This window comes from Heterodontus francisci, chromosome 28 (genome assembly GCF_036365525.1).
Source record: "Heterodontus francisci isolate sHetFra1 chromosome 28, sHetFra1.hap1, whole genome shotgun sequence".
NCBI lineage: Eukaryota > Metazoa > Chordata > Chondrichthyes > Heterodontiformes > Heterodontidae > Heterodontus > Heterodontus francisci.
Genome location: NC_090398.1, coordinates 17,403,150 through 17,418,541, shown reverse-complemented (window position 1 = coordinate 17,418,541; position 15,392 = coordinate 17,403,150). Strand labels below are relative to the sequence as shown.

Genomic DNA, 15,392 nt, shown 5'->3' with positions numbered 1-15,392 from the left:
ATCACAAGAGGCTTTGTTCATGTCCGTCTGTGTCCCTGTTTTGATATTTCTCTGAATAAGGACTGTGATGAGATTTCACACTCCTATTCTAATCTCTCGTTCTCTCTCTGTCTGTCTATCTGTCTCTCTCCCTCTTACTCTCCCTCTCTCTCTCCCTCTCTCTCTTTCAGAAGAGACTTGGACCACAGCTTGTTTTCGTCTCTTGGGAACAATTAGAAAAATTACATTTAGCCAGCTGAGACATTGTGCAATCAGATTTAATAGAATGATACCAGAAACTGATATTATTCTTATCAGAACACAGTAAACAGTCCGTGGCTTTTTTTTCCTCATTAGAAAACAGAGGAACTGATGTATGAATTAGTAGACATATCTAAAATCATAATACAATTTGAGAGAGTAGACTGAGAGAGAATGCAGGCCTGACAGTGGTAAGGAAACGTTTAATTGCACAAAACAACCTGCAAGATACGCATAGATAATTATAACTAAGCATGATTAATGGTTTGGATGAAATGGTTGCAGCGACATCCATTCCTCAGGTATTGGCTTTCAATCCTTTGGACAGGATGGAGGAAGAACCTCCGTTTGCAGTGAAACACATGATTTGGAGACACCTTACAGGGTCATGTTAAAGGAACAGTCTGTTAAAGCACGACTCGCAGTAAGGCTTGTCGTTGTTTTCCTTGAAGACGCCTTTGCTTAGTTGTCTGAGGCAGAATGCACAGACAAAATGCTCCGGGTGGAATCTCCTTCCCATGGCGGCAATGCAGCGGCCAATGATGGGCTTTTGGCATCCGCTGCACAGCGTGCCCTGGCGCTGGTGATAGTGCAGCTCACAGTAGGGCATTCCGTCAACCTCAAAGAAACTGGAGTTTGCAAAGGAGGCGAAACAGTCCTACGTTGGAGACAAAAATGTAATCCATTAGCATCTTATGGAGGGAGGTGATTCAACCCATTAATCTTGTTACATAGCAAGATAAGAAAGCCATTCACTCCTTTCCATCCTATCACATTGGAGCAGGAGTAGGCCATTCAGCTCCTACAGTCTATTGCTTGGCAACAGGAGTCGATCAGGCAGTACATTGAGTCTATTATACGGAAACAGAAATAGGCTATAAATCCCTATCGCCTGCAGCATAGGAACAGAAGTATCCCATTCAGCCCTTCGAAACTGTTCTCCATTAAAATGAATCATGACTAATCTACACTTCAACCCAATTCATCTGTCTGTTTTTCAGATCCTTTCGTGCTCCTACCCTATCATAATCGATCTAAGGTGAAGGGTGGGAGATATAAGGGGGATGTCAGGGGAAGGTTCTTTACCCAGAGAGTGGTCGGGGCATGGAATGCCTTGCCTGGGGAAGTTGTTGAGTCAGAAACTTTAGGGACTTTCAAACGGCTTTTAGATAGGTATATGGATAAAGGAGAATGATGGGGTATAGATTAAATTGTCCTTGACAGAGGACAAAGGATCGGCACAACATCGTGGGCCGAAGGGCCTGTTCTGTGCTGTATTTTCTATGTTCTATGTTCTATCTTAGTCGTTGACATTTCAATTGGTCATAACAGTACACAGCCAATCCGCCCGTTTTGCATCTCTGTCATGTATAATTTCGCCCCAAAGTTGTTTGTTTGTGATTCCCCCACAAGTTTGAATGTTTCTTGTTATATACTCTATGGACTGCTTAAATCATTTTCAACACATTAGATCCGTTCTCTAAATTCCACTCGCTCGATTGACAGTTAACATTTTGGAGCCTTAGTGCCCACATACAGAAGTCATGGAAAGAATTCCAGAAAAAAATGGTGTCCAGCATTTCAGTATAAGTGCCAGTCCCTGCAAAACTGTTTCCACTTCCGCAAACAAGTTGCCTTTTACTTTGGACAACGAATTTCCATATGTAAAATCACTGTGACTGAATAGGCTCGGGATACTAGCAGCATAAGGGGGTGACTTGATTGAGGGCTTTCCAATTATGGAGGGGTTTGAAAATGTAGACGTGGAGAAGATGTTTCTACTTTTCTGGGAGACTAAATCTAGGGGTCATAAAAAATAAGATAATAAGAAAACTAATAAAACAGCAGGGAATTCAGAAGAAATTTCTTTTCCAAGAGAGTGGTGAGAATGTGGCACTCGCTACCACAGCCATTGTAGGGGAAGTATAGAATGGTGGTAATATTACTAGGCTAGTTATCCAGAGTCTGGGCTAATGGTCCAGAGACATGAATTCAAAACCCACCACGGGACCTAAGGGGAATTCAAATTCAATTAAATCAGTAATCTAGAATAAATATCTGGTACCAGTAATGATAATCATGAAACTACAAGATTTTCACATAAAAAAAAGAACCCATCAGGTTCAGCAATGTTCTTAAGGAAAGGAAATCTGTTGTGGTTACCCGGACTGACCTACATTTGTCTCCAGAACCACAGCAATGTGTTTGACTCTTAACTGCTCTCTGAAATGTCATAACAAACCACTCAGTTCTATCAAACTGCTACGGAAAAGTCGAATATGAGTAAAACTTAACATCAATACGGCACCGGAAACAACAAAGGCACATCCTGTCACGTGGACTCTGCAAGGTTCTCCTCACGAAACTTTGGAGAATTGGGAGAGCTGTCACACAGACTCGTCAAGCAATAGCCTGACATAGTCATAACTCACCGAATCATACGTTCCAGCCAGTGCTCCAGGATCCTTCATCACCATCTGTCCAGAACTGGCAGTAAAGTGGTATACAATCGGGAAGGAGTAGCAGGGGGAGTCCTCAACATTTACTCCCAATCTAATGGCATCAGGTGAAACATGGGCAAGGAAATCGCCTGCAGTTTACTAACTACACCATCCCTCAGCTGATGAATCAGTTCTCCTCGATGTTGAAGACCACTTGGAAGATGCATTGAGAGGGGGGCGGGGGGGAAGCGTACAGAATGTACACTGCATGGGGGACTTCAATGTCCATCACCACGAGTGGCTCGGTAACTGAGCCTCTCGCAGATGGTAAGCAAACCAACACGAGGGGAAAAGGCACTGGATCTCGTCCTCACCAATCTACCTGTCGCAGATGCATCTGTCCATGACAGTATTGGTAGAAGTGAGTACCACACAGTTGTTGTGCAGTCTAAGTCCTGTCTTCACACTGAGGACACCTACCGTGCTAAATGGGATAGATTTGGAACAGATCCAGCAACTCGAAACTGGGCATGAATTTGTCTCTGTGAGCTTTCAGCAGCAGCAGAATTAAATTCAACCACAATCTGCAACGTCATGGCCCAGCATATCTCTCGTGTTACCGTTCTCATAAAACGAAGGGAAGACCCTGGTGCAATGACGAATGTATGAGAACATGCTAGAAACAGCACTAAATAAGATGCCAACCTGATAAAGTGACAATACTGGACTACAAATATGCTGGACAGCGGAAGCAACATACTATAGACAAGGCTAAGCAAACGTACAACCAATGGATCAGATCAAAGCTCTGCAGTGGTGAATGGTGGTGGACAATTAAACAACTAAGCAGACGAGGAGGCTCCACAAACATCCCCATCCACAATGATGCGGGGGTGGGGGGGCGGGGGGGGGGTCAGCATGACAGTATAAAAGACAATGCTGAAGCATTTGCATTCATCTTCAGCCAGACGTGCCGAGTGAATGATCCATCTTGGCCTCCTCTTGAGGTCCCCAGCATCACAGATGTCCGTCTTCAGCCCATTTGATTCACTCCACGTAATATCAAGAAACGATTGAAGGCATTGGATGCATCAAAGGCTATGGGCCCTGAACACATACCGGCTGTATTGCTGAAGACTTGAGCTGCAGAACTAGCCAACCCCTAACCAAGCTTCTCAACTGCAGCTATGACACTGGCATCTTTCCGACAACATGGAAAATTGCCCAGGTATATCCTGCCCATAAAAAACAGGACAAATCCAATGCGGCCAATTGCCACCACACCAGTCTATTCTAAATCATCAGCAAAGTAATGGAAGGTACCATCTACATGGCTGTCAAGCGGCACCTATTCAACACTAACCTGCTGGCCAATGCTCAGTTTGGGTTCTAAAAGAGGCATTCAGCTCCAGACCGCATTACAGCCGTTGTCCATACATGGACAAAAGATCTGAATTCCAGAAGTGAGGTGAGAGTTCTTTGACCAATGGTGAAAGAGTATGATATAGGTTATTTAAAATAGGACATTCTAGAGGATGCAACTGTCTAGCTTCAGTCACCTGTTACACGCCTCACATGATATTCAACTGTATTGATATAAAAGCAAAATACTGCAGATGCTGGCTGTATTGACTTCGGTAGTAGTGAATATTGGCCAGATGTTGATTGGTCAGCAAAAGAGATTTCACCTATTTTGAACTGCCGCCCGTGTTCAATTTTACCCCAACGAATTTCAATTTGAAGTATGCATCCAGCATTTTTCCCCACATGTAGAATCAGGTATTAATCAGATGGCTGATGTGCCTTCTCGGATGGATAGACAGAACCACTTGGCACCATGGCTCAAAGAGGATCAGGGGAGATGTTCATTTCTCAACCAATATCAATAAAACATACGATCCAGTCACATTTCCGTTTGTGGGATCTTTCTTTGTGATAATGGTTTTTCAGTTTCTCTCCCTTGCAACAATGACTATACCTCAAAAGTTCTTCATTGGCTGTAAAGTGCAGCGGGATGTGAAGGTCGCTGAAGGGGCTATATAAATGCCAGTCTATGCCTTTCTTTTTACAAGCAGACAGGCGTCCGGAACATAATGTGCTTGTTCTGGTCACTGACACTTACTCTGCAAACAAAGCATTCGGGGTGCCAGACGCTGTTGAGTGCGGACAGATAGTTATCCAAAACTGGCCGATCACAGCTGCCGCACTTGGGAGCGAACATGTTGAAGTAGTCTTTACGGCAATACGGCTTTCCGTCCTTCTCATGGTAACCTAAGTATGCAGAAGAAGGGAACAAGTCGTGACGCACATGTCGGGGAAACGAACCAGCAGCATTCTAAAATAGCACAGAGAACAATCAAGATAGTGGGGGTGAAAGAGAACACCATAGCAGCTCAAAGGAACTGATATCGCATCGGTATAATAAAAGCAAAATACTGAGGATGCTGGAAATCTGAAATAAAAACAAGAAATGCTGGAGCCACTCGGTTCTGAAGAAGGGTCACTGACCCGAAACGTTAACTCTGCTTCTTTTTCCACATATGCTGCCAGACCTGCTGAGTGGCTGCAGCATTTCTTGTTGATATCGCATCGGTGACTGGTGACACATTCAATTCTATTACTATCGATCAAGCTGAATGGGCGGCTCCTACAATGGCAGTCTTAATACAAATCCACCTCTGTGTCGTGCTTGTCCAATTTTCAATTGCACCCCGCTAAAACTTTAACTGCAACGCTTCATATCAGCTTTCAGAATGATTGCAAAGTGAAAAGCACGAAAAATGGAAGAAGTGTTTTGAATTAATCTCTTTTCTAACAAAGCTTTCGGCCAGAACGCAAAATATTTTGCTCAGCAGAAAAACAAAACTATTCAGCCGAACTCTACTTTCCATTTCTTGAACCGTACCTGGAGGTTACGGCACTTTGAGCACAAAAAGAAGTATTTTTTTACCTGATGCGGGTTTCTGCCTCTACCACCCTTTCAAGCTGTGGGTTCCAGTTCCCCACCACCCAGTGGGTGAACAAATTGCTCTTCAACTCCCCTCTCATCCTTCCACCAATTACTGTAAATCTGTTCCCCTTGGAATTGACCTATTTGTAGGGGGGAAATAGATCCTTCCTATCCAGTCTATCTAGGCCCTCATAATTGCATCCTCTTGAATTAAATCTCCCCCAGTCTCCTCTGTACTTTTATTAACACTACATTACTATATTGTTCAGAATTAACCAGCAAATAATGAAGGCTATTTGGGGAGCAGATGAGTAGAGTTCGTTGGAGATGCAAGGCATAATGTGAATTACTGTCAAATTAATTGTAAGCAAATAATGAAGTTGGCTCACACTGTGGCATATTTATACGTACTGGTAGCTACATCGTTGGATGCACTTGCAGAGACTGCGGAGCAATTTTAACTGAACCCGCCTATTGGAACACTAATGGGAGCGGTTAGAACTTCGGTTTCACGTCATATCGGTAGACTTCAATGGGGAGGTAAATCCAGCGGGTGTAAAACCAACGTTCCTATCAGTACCCTAGTGATGTGTTGGTTAGTAAGGGTGTCCACAGCCTTTACATAGAGGTGATGGTGGTGAATTATCGAGCCATTTTATTAGGTACTGCTGAAAACAAAAGCATTTGGTCGAAACTTTTCGTCTTGTGCTCATCAAGACAAATCACAAGAATACTAATTAGATTAGATTAGATTAGAGATACAGCACTGAAACAGGCCCTTCGGCCCACCGAGTCTGTGCCGAACATCAACCACCCATTTATACTAATCCTACACTAATCCCATATTCCTACCAAATGTAAGGGAAAGCAACAAATCTATGCATGTGTGGTGTTCGCCACTAACAGCATGCTGCCGTCAAGACAAATAGACGTTCTACCTATCACACAAATGAGTAATGCGATATATGAATTCCAATGTCAGTGTGTTGCGAGGTATATAGGCCCTACGTCCCAAGGGCTGGTGGATTGTATCAAACAACATGCCCCTTGTGTTGTTCACAAGGGCATGGCATTGGCTCTACCCAACCAACCCATGCTTGCAAAACTCAAAGCACACTGTCCAACATTCGATGTGATTCCACGATTGGACAACATTTGTTAAATAATCCTCACTCTGCTAAGAATTACACTGACAACCAATTTAAGATTGTCAGTCGGGCTCACAGTGTGGCATTTTTACACGTACTGGTGGCTACATTAATACACAGGGTCCTGTACTTTACAGACAGAAAGAACATGCACACACATTGTGCCTGTTTCAGCCAAACAAAATAATTCTTCAGGGCAATGATTTGACCAATCTGAGTCAGGCTGCCTGGTTTAAATTTCAAGCAAAACTTGGCAGTTAAGTGTCAGTCAACATAAGCTGGTGCTTTCTCCATGGCAACTCATCTACCACTTGCCAACCAATCAGCACTGTCTTCTCATACAGCATAAATGTGTTGCTTTCCCTTACTGGGGCAGTGGTTAGCACCGCAGCCTCACAGCTCCAGCGACCTGGGTTCAATTCTGGGTACTACTTGTGTGGAGTTTGCAAGTTCTCCCTGTGTCTGCGTGGGTTTTCTCCGGGTGCTCCGGTTTCCTCCCACAGCCAAAAGACTTGCAGGTTGATAGGTAAATTGGCCATTATAAATTGCCCCTAGTATAGGTAGCTGGGAGGGAAATATAGGGACAGGTGGGGATGTGGTAGGAATGTAGGATTAGTATAAATGGGTGGTTGATGGTCGGCACAGACTCGGTGGGCCGAAGGGCCTGTTTCAGTGCTGTATCTCTAAATTAAACTAAACTTACATTGGTATTCTTTCAATTTGTTCTGATGAGTGCAAGATGAAAAGCTTTGACAAAATGTCTCTATTTTCAGCAATACTCAAATTCTGTATTACCAAACGACCAACTTATTCGGGTTCTATCCAACCAATGGAACTAAAGTGTAAAATGGCTGAAGACCTGATGATATTTTAAAATGAACTCCTTGTTGTATTATTTTGTGTCATTTGTTTTACAATTAATTTCATACTAAACAATAAAATAGCATAAACTACAAGAAATTCGTGTTTTTGCATTCTATTAAAAAAATTTAATTGACCTTTGCACAGAGTGTATAATCCACCGCTAATTCAATATGATCCATTCTACACCATTGTCCCAACGCTAAAATGACTCCCAATTGCATTTCCCTGAGCTGTAAGAAATTGCAGCCCTCTTACATCTGCAGGTGTTATATATACATAGGCAGAATGAAAGGTCAGAGTTGAATATAGTTCATAATACCTCACTGGGAGAATCCAAAATTTAATGCAGCACTCCCAACAATTTGAGTAGTAACTCTGTAAAACTTACCGTCGTTCCCAAATATATCACCGCAGTGTGCACAAAAAAAGTGTTCCGGGTGCCAAGTTTTATCCAGGGCTGTGAGGATTTTCTATAAATGGGCAAAATACAATGAAGTGAAAAACAATCCTAAGTCCTTCGGAAATTTCAGAAATGTTAGGCAACTGCTGCCCACTGATTGTGTATAAATACTTTACAGTTACTGAGATGGACCTTCATCTTAGTCGGTAGCATATCATGGACTGTGGCTCATCAAACGCACGTTAACTGATCAGTCCGAAATTCATTTATGTTGACTTAGAGGGAAATGAACATCAGAGGTGTGGTATAATGGGTGATGAATTTAATGTGGCCTCTTTTGTGTGCCTAGTCACGAATACCTTCACCCCAACCATCTGTGAGGTGATTCTATATAACCAGGCGTTCAATCACGATTAATACGAATTTGTTGATAGTTACCCATACACAGCAGTGAAAACCACAGTGGCCATGAGCGTCATGCGCTAAACTCCGAATGCTAAACATTGAAAATAAAATTAATTATGGCAGGCAATTGCATTGTAAATGAATGAATATGAATATGATCAATTCATTTTCCAGCTTAGTTCACAGAAGACGGCAGGAGGCAGAACGTATTGGAGGCTGTAAGGAATTCTACCTATATGGACTTCAGGGAAATAATAATTAATAGTGTGAGACTGCGAGATGAATTTGAATTTCACAAAATGGGTTTGAAGGGATTAAGAGAATGTAGATGACATTTTGTATTTGCTGCCTGGAATCAATATGAGTAACAACATCAGGAGAGTACAGAAGTAGAATTGTGAAAATTTGAGACTTAAGATATTGAGGTGGTAGGGGATCTAGAAGGCTATGTATTTAACAGGAGCAACATATCATGAATACGTTATTGCCTTTTGCATTACCTGAAGGCATGAAAGGCGCTTGATAGATGTTGAGGGTTGAAATCAGTCTTGAATAATGCAATACAGGAGTACGCACGTGTCCTGACAGTTATACAACACACCCAATGGATATTGAAATCAGTGGAACTGTCTTTGGGATGGGATGTATTATGAATGAAGAATCCGATACCTCCCGTCCTGTGTTCCAATCCATGTCCAATTTCAATCACTAGTTCATCATTCTATTATGTGGAATATTGCATGCAATTCTGGTCGCCACACTACCAGAAGGACGTGGAGGCTTTGGAGAGGGTACAGAAGAGGTTTACCAGGATGTTGCCTGGTCTGGAGGGCATTAGCTATGAGGACAGGTTGGATAAACTCGGATTGTTTTCACTGGAATGACGGAGGTGGAGGGGTGACATGATAGAGGTTGACAAAATTATGAGCGGCATGGACAGAGTGGATAGTCAGAAACTTTTTCCCAGGGTGGTCGTGTCAGTTACTAGGGGACAGAGGTTTAAGGTGCGAGGGGCAAAGTTTAGAGGGGATGTGCGAGGCAGGTTTTTTACACAGAGGGTGGTGAGTGCCTGGAACTTGCTTCCGGGGGAGATGGTGGAAGCAGATACGATCGCGACGTTTAAGAGGCATCTTGACAAATGCATGAATAGGATGGGAATAGAGGGATATGGACCCCGGAAGTGCAGAAGGTTTTAGTTAAGACCGGCATCAAGATCGGCGCAGGCTTGGAGGGCCGAATGGCCTGTTCCTGTGCTGTACTGTTCTTTGTTCTATTATTGAAATGGAAGCTGAATATGGTGTACTATTTTTCCCAGACTCCAGCCATACAATAAGTTTTGAATCATTAATACAGTTAGATGACAATTCCAATTTGGTTTCAGTAGACTTACATCTTGAATAGGACCGCTGCAATAGGCACAGCGTGGGGAGAAGAGATTGTGGTAATCCTTATGACAATATGCCCGACCATCACGTTCGCAAAACCCTTTCATTCCGATTTCTTCATTGCAGTAAGTGCAGACAAAGTGTTCTGGATGCCAGGTCAAACCCATCGCTGTGATAATCTGAAAATCCCAAAATATATTGCATTGGTCGGCAATGTCGTTGAACAATCGCTCATTCACTATATAAGTCTGTGTTCAGGTTTCCCAGAGAAAATCTAATGGGGACAATTGTACCCTGACTTTACATCAATTTAAAATAAGGTAAGGAAAAATGTGACTCGTTCTGTATTTGAACGGGTGGGGAACGGGGGCTGGAGCGGGAGGGTGTGGGGCGGGGGGCGGGGGGGGGGGGGGGGGGGGGTGGGGTGGGTGGTGGTGCGGGGGACGTCATCTTCCCATCAGATCTTTCTTCGAGATAGATCATTGGAACGAATACTCTGGACCAGTCTCCACTCCCGTAGTGTAGTCTCAGTTAACAACAATGTAGGAGGCAGATGCACATATCAACCTGGTGAACAACAGAAGGTCTTGAAAAGATTGGGCTGCTAATCCGAATAACGTCAATCTCACTCTGGGCAAAGAAACTGGAGCCATGACTTCAATGGTCATCTTGACAGATCTAATGCAAGTTTCTGATTCACTGTTAGCCATTTTACAATATCGGTATCAGCTATTCTACACTATTGCTGTCAGTCAGCTTATACGATTGCACAAAGTCAAAACAAACCTAATTTGACATGTGTGTGAATGAAATCCGCATTACTTTTCCACCAAATCCTTCCATCCCTCCCGTGTTTTCGGCTTGATTAAGTAAATGCAAAGTCCTGCGGACGTTGGAATTCTAAAATAAAAACACAAAGTGCTGGAAATACTCAGCACGTCTGGTAACATTTGGGGAAGAGAGAAGCAGAATTAACACTTGAGGTCTGTGGCCTGATCAGTTCTGATGAAAGGTCACTGACGTCAAACGTTAACTGTGTTTCTCTCTCCACGGATGTTGCCGGATCTACTGAGTATTTCCAGCACTTTCTGTTTTCATTTTTTTGTTTCAAGTTGCTGGTCCGACATCCTGTCCTCGGTGAGCCCCAATTTCCTACTAAAGCTGTCCTGCCACTCTGCCACCCTGAACCCTCCAAGAGATTCAGCTCATCCATAATTCTCTGCGTGTGAAACTGAAGTGATCAAATCTCTGTTGCCCTTGTTCTAACTAGCACCGAGTCCCATTCACTCATCACAACTGTGTTCGCTGATATACGATGGCTTCAGGTAAAGCGGCAGCTTGTTTTTCAAGTTCTTGTTCTTGTTTTCAAACCCCTTCATGACGTGGCCCCTCTCTATCTCTGTAATCTCCTCCCGTCCCATAATCGTGTAAGATATCTGTGCTCATTTGATTCCGGCTTTTGAACATTCCCGATATTAATTACTCCATCATTGGTGCCTAGCTTCTAAGCTCTGCAATTGCCTCTTTAAACATCTCTGCCTCCCTACCTCTATTTCCTCCGTTACGACACAACTGAAAACCGACCTCTTTGACCAAGATTTTGGTCATCTTCCTTAATGTGGTTCGGTGTCAACTTTATTTTGCTAACGCTCCTGTGAAGCGCCTTGAAAATTTCACCATGTAAAGATGGTGTATAAGTACAATTTTTTGTTGTTGTTGTCAGGATCCTAACTCGCAGCACGTCTCGTTCACCCTGCACCCACATGCTGGTTGACCTACATTGGCTCCCAGCCAAAAGAAAACTGACAATTATAATTCATCTCCTCCTATGCACAATCTTCAGTGGCCTCGTCCCCCCACCCCATCCCCCCCATCTCGAACATTCACCAGCACTACAACAGTTGGAAAATTTTCTGTTCCTCCAACTTTGGCCTCTTGCGCAGCTCTCAATCCGACAATGGCGGCTATGTTTTGTTCTGTGCGCTGGAATTCCCTTCCTAAGCACCACTGCCTCTCCACCACCGATTCTGACTCACCTTGAAAAACAACCTTTTACTCGATGCTTCTAGTTACCCCTCCTGACATCTCTGTGGTGCAGCGTGAATTGCCGATTCGTTATGCTTCTGCGAAGCACCTCAGAAAGTTTTTTTGAACTAAAGTGGCGATATTTTTCCAGTGTTCTAAAACTCTAAGATCTTACTTGATACTTTTAAGTTTGTAGGCCATGTTAAAAATTTACTATTTACAAATCAGACGTGTTGTTGTGAAGTGTTCCTCAGATAATGAATAGCCACAATAATATGTCATATGAAATTCTCTGTTAATGCAACAGCAGCAATATTCAAAGTCTGTGAGATGCTGATTGAACATACTCACATATTCACCATATCGTTTTACTTACTTTCCCAACAATGCGTTTCTTGCAGGAACTGCAGACGCCCTTCGCGTCGGTGCTGACTCCAAGTCGGTTTAGGTCAGATTCTAAGGATCCCAGTATGTTGTCCAGAGAGCTCCCTGCTGCCTGCACAGCTGCATTTGGGATCGGATTTTTCGAGCTCTGTGCAGGCTCAGTGGGGCTGAGGAGCTGTGGCAGAAAACAGCCAAGTTAAATTATTTGTGTCTGTCAAGGTCGCAGATAGATAGCAACCCGCTGATGAAGTCATGCCAAGATATGGAATGACCTTGTCATCTCACATCATCTTGTTAGTCAGATTATATCAATTACAGATAAGGTCATCTCTGATCATTTCCTTCTATTACATTCCACCCACATCCCCCTTCCACGCCCCATCCCTATCTTCTTCTGTATTGGTCCCTAAAAAACACTGTCCCCAATTCATTTGCAACTGCACTTTCAAAAGCCCAAGTGGTTAACCTTTGGCCCTCCATCCCCCCAACAACAACCACCCCCCCCGCCCCCCCCCCCCCCCCCCCACCGACCACCACCACATTTGTGCAGCTTCTAATTTACTCAATAGTACTCTCACCTCCACCTTTGATGCCCCAGTCCCCAATTAAAACATCACTCTCTCTTACCCTGGCCATTCCTCCTGGTATGGCGCTCATCTCCACTCTCAAAGCCAAGAAATGCTGGCTTGAAAGGATATGGTGGACAAATGATTTAGACATCCACTGCCCTATCTGACAGGACCACATAAAGCACTATCACGTCCATCTCTTGTTTGCTAAAACTGCTCACTTTTCCAGGATCATCCTGGAATATAAGGATAACCCCTTCTTCTTTTCCCTACTGCAAATAGTCTTCTTCAACGTGTCTCATCCACACTAACCTCTAACAATAAGCGCAAGGAGCTCATGAACTTCCTTGCAACTGAGACCATTCACTCCGTTGCCTCTGTCACATTCCTCCTTTCTACTCGTCCTTCGGGCCAAACATCCTCTAAGGCTCCCCCCGTTCTAGCCCTGAACTCGCATTTTTCTCAAGTTTCTCTCCCATCTCCTCTTCTTCCTTCTGAGCTCATTTTGTTCATGAGAACCACCTCCTGCTCCCTCGATCCTATCCGTGCTAAAATTCTGACCATTTAACTTCCTTTCCTGGTCCCCATGTTAGCTAATATTATTAATGTTACTCTCAGTCTATCTCTCTCTTCAGGTGTCGTCATCTCTCCTTTAAATCTGCCTTCAATACTGCTCACCTCAAAAACAAACACTTGACCACAAGTTCCTGGCAAATTACCGCTCTATCTGCAACCTCCCTTTCCTCTCCAAAGTACTTGAAAGTGCTGGTGCATCCTAAATCAGAGGCCATCCTTCTCGAGCTCCGTATTTGAATCTATCTGATCAGGCTCCCGCACCTGCCACAGTACCGAAACAGCTCTTTTCAAAGGTGCAAATGACATCCTACGTGTCTGTGAGCAAGGTAAACTATCCCTCTTTGTCCTTCCCGACCTGTCTGCAGCCATTGACACGATTCACCAGAACATTAACCTTCAACGCTTCTCCACTGTCGTCCAGCTGGTTAGGACTGCTCTCATCTGGTTCCATTCTTACCTTATATTCAGGGTATCACTTGCAATGGCTTCGCTTCCTGCTCCCACACCGTTACTTCTCGTGTCACCCAAGGAGCTGTCCTTGGTCCCATCCTATTTCTCATCTACATGCTGCCACTTGGTGACATCATCCAAAATCACAGCATTAGTTTTCACATGTATTCTGCTGATGCTCAGCTCACCCTCAACTCCTCCACTGTGATAAATGATCAAACTGCTTATCTAACATCCATTACTGGATGGGAAGTAATTTCCTCCAATTAAATATTGGGAAGACTGAAGCCATTGTTTTACAGTCACTGCTCCAAACTCTGTTCACTAGCTATGGACTCCATTCCTCTTCCAGGCAACCATCTGAGACTAAACCACTGTTTGCAACGCTGGTGTCATATTTGACCCCGAGATGAGCTTCCAAACTGTTATTTATGCCATCGTTAAACCACCTATTCTGCCTATTTCCACCTCTGGAACATCGCTGGACTTCACCCCTTTCTCAGCTCTTCTGCTGCTGAAACCCTCACCAATGCCTTTGTTACCTCTAGAATTGACTGCTCCAACGCACTCCTGGCTGGTCGCCAACATTGTACACTCTGTACCTTTTAGGTCATCCATTACTTTGCTGTCTGTGTATTAACGTACACAGAATCTCGTACAGTTATCACCCTTGTTCTCGCTGACATACATTGGCTCCCAATGTCCTGATTTTAAATTTATCATTCTTGTTTTCAAATCTGTCCATGCCCCTCCCCATCTCTCTAGTTTTGTCCAGCCCCATAACTCTCCATGATACTTATCTTCATCTAATTCTGGCCTCTTGCTCAGCACCGATTTTAATCACTCCACCATTGGTGGTTGCACCTTCAGTTGCCTAGGCCCTAAGCTCTGGAATTCCCTCCCTTAAACTCGTTGCCTCCTTAACTCTCTTTCTTCCTTTAAGACACTCCTTAAAACCTACCCCTTTGACAAAGTTTTTAGTCCTCCAACCTAATAACTCCTTGTGCTGTATCATATTTTGTTTTATAATGCTCTTGTGAAGCACCTTGGGATGTTTTATTACGTTAACGGCGATATATAAATATATCTTGTTCTCGCTGGTGACTTACGCCACTCAGATTGACCATAATATCCTCCAGTTGTTGGGCCGCTGATGTTGGACTCAACACCGCGGTTTCTGTGGTAACTTGAGGACCCTCGCTCACCGTGCTGTTGGAAAAGAGAAATGAAATGAGTGAAAAGGGCAGATAGTTTTTCATGTTATATCTTCCTAATTAAAGATATAGGCATAAAGCTAAAGTTATGAATTGAACTTCTTTTATACACAAAACACCATTTTCATTTTCAGTGAAAGCAACGAAACATTATGTTCACTGTTTTCCTCATTCTAAGGATGTGGTCGTCACTCACAAGGCCACACTTGAGAAGGCGTTGGGCGTTCTTCAGAAGCTGCTGCAGTCCATTTGGTGAAGGTGCAGCAATAGCGCTGTTAGGGAGGAAAATCCATGATCGTTACCCAATGACATGAAGGAACGGTGATATATGTCCAAGTTTG

General features: G+C 43.6%; 1 protein-coding gene across 1 annotated transcript in view; it reads right to left on the bottom strand.

Moving 5' to 3' along the window:
* Positions 1-239: 239 nt before the first annotated feature.
* The window catches only part of LOC137385108 (leupaxin-like), a 28,327-nt gene continuing 13,174 nt past the window's right edge, over positions 240-15,392 (bottom strand). Inside the window, exons 4-9 of the mRNA XM_068059876.1 lie at positions 14,947-15,046; positions 12,235-12,417; positions 9,839-10,012; positions 8,032-8,113; positions 4,804-4,952; positions 240-898 (exon numbers count right to left, since the gene is read on the bottom strand). Of these exons, the coding sequence (XP_067915977.1) occupies positions 632-898; positions 4,804-4,952; positions 8,032-8,113; positions 9,839-10,012; positions 12,235-12,417; positions 14,947-15,046 (955 nt within the window). The 3' untranslated portion in view covers positions 240-631. The remainder of the gene's footprint in view (positions 899-4,803; positions 4,953-8,031; positions 8,114-9,838; positions 10,013-12,234; positions 12,418-14,946; positions 15,047-15,392) is intronic.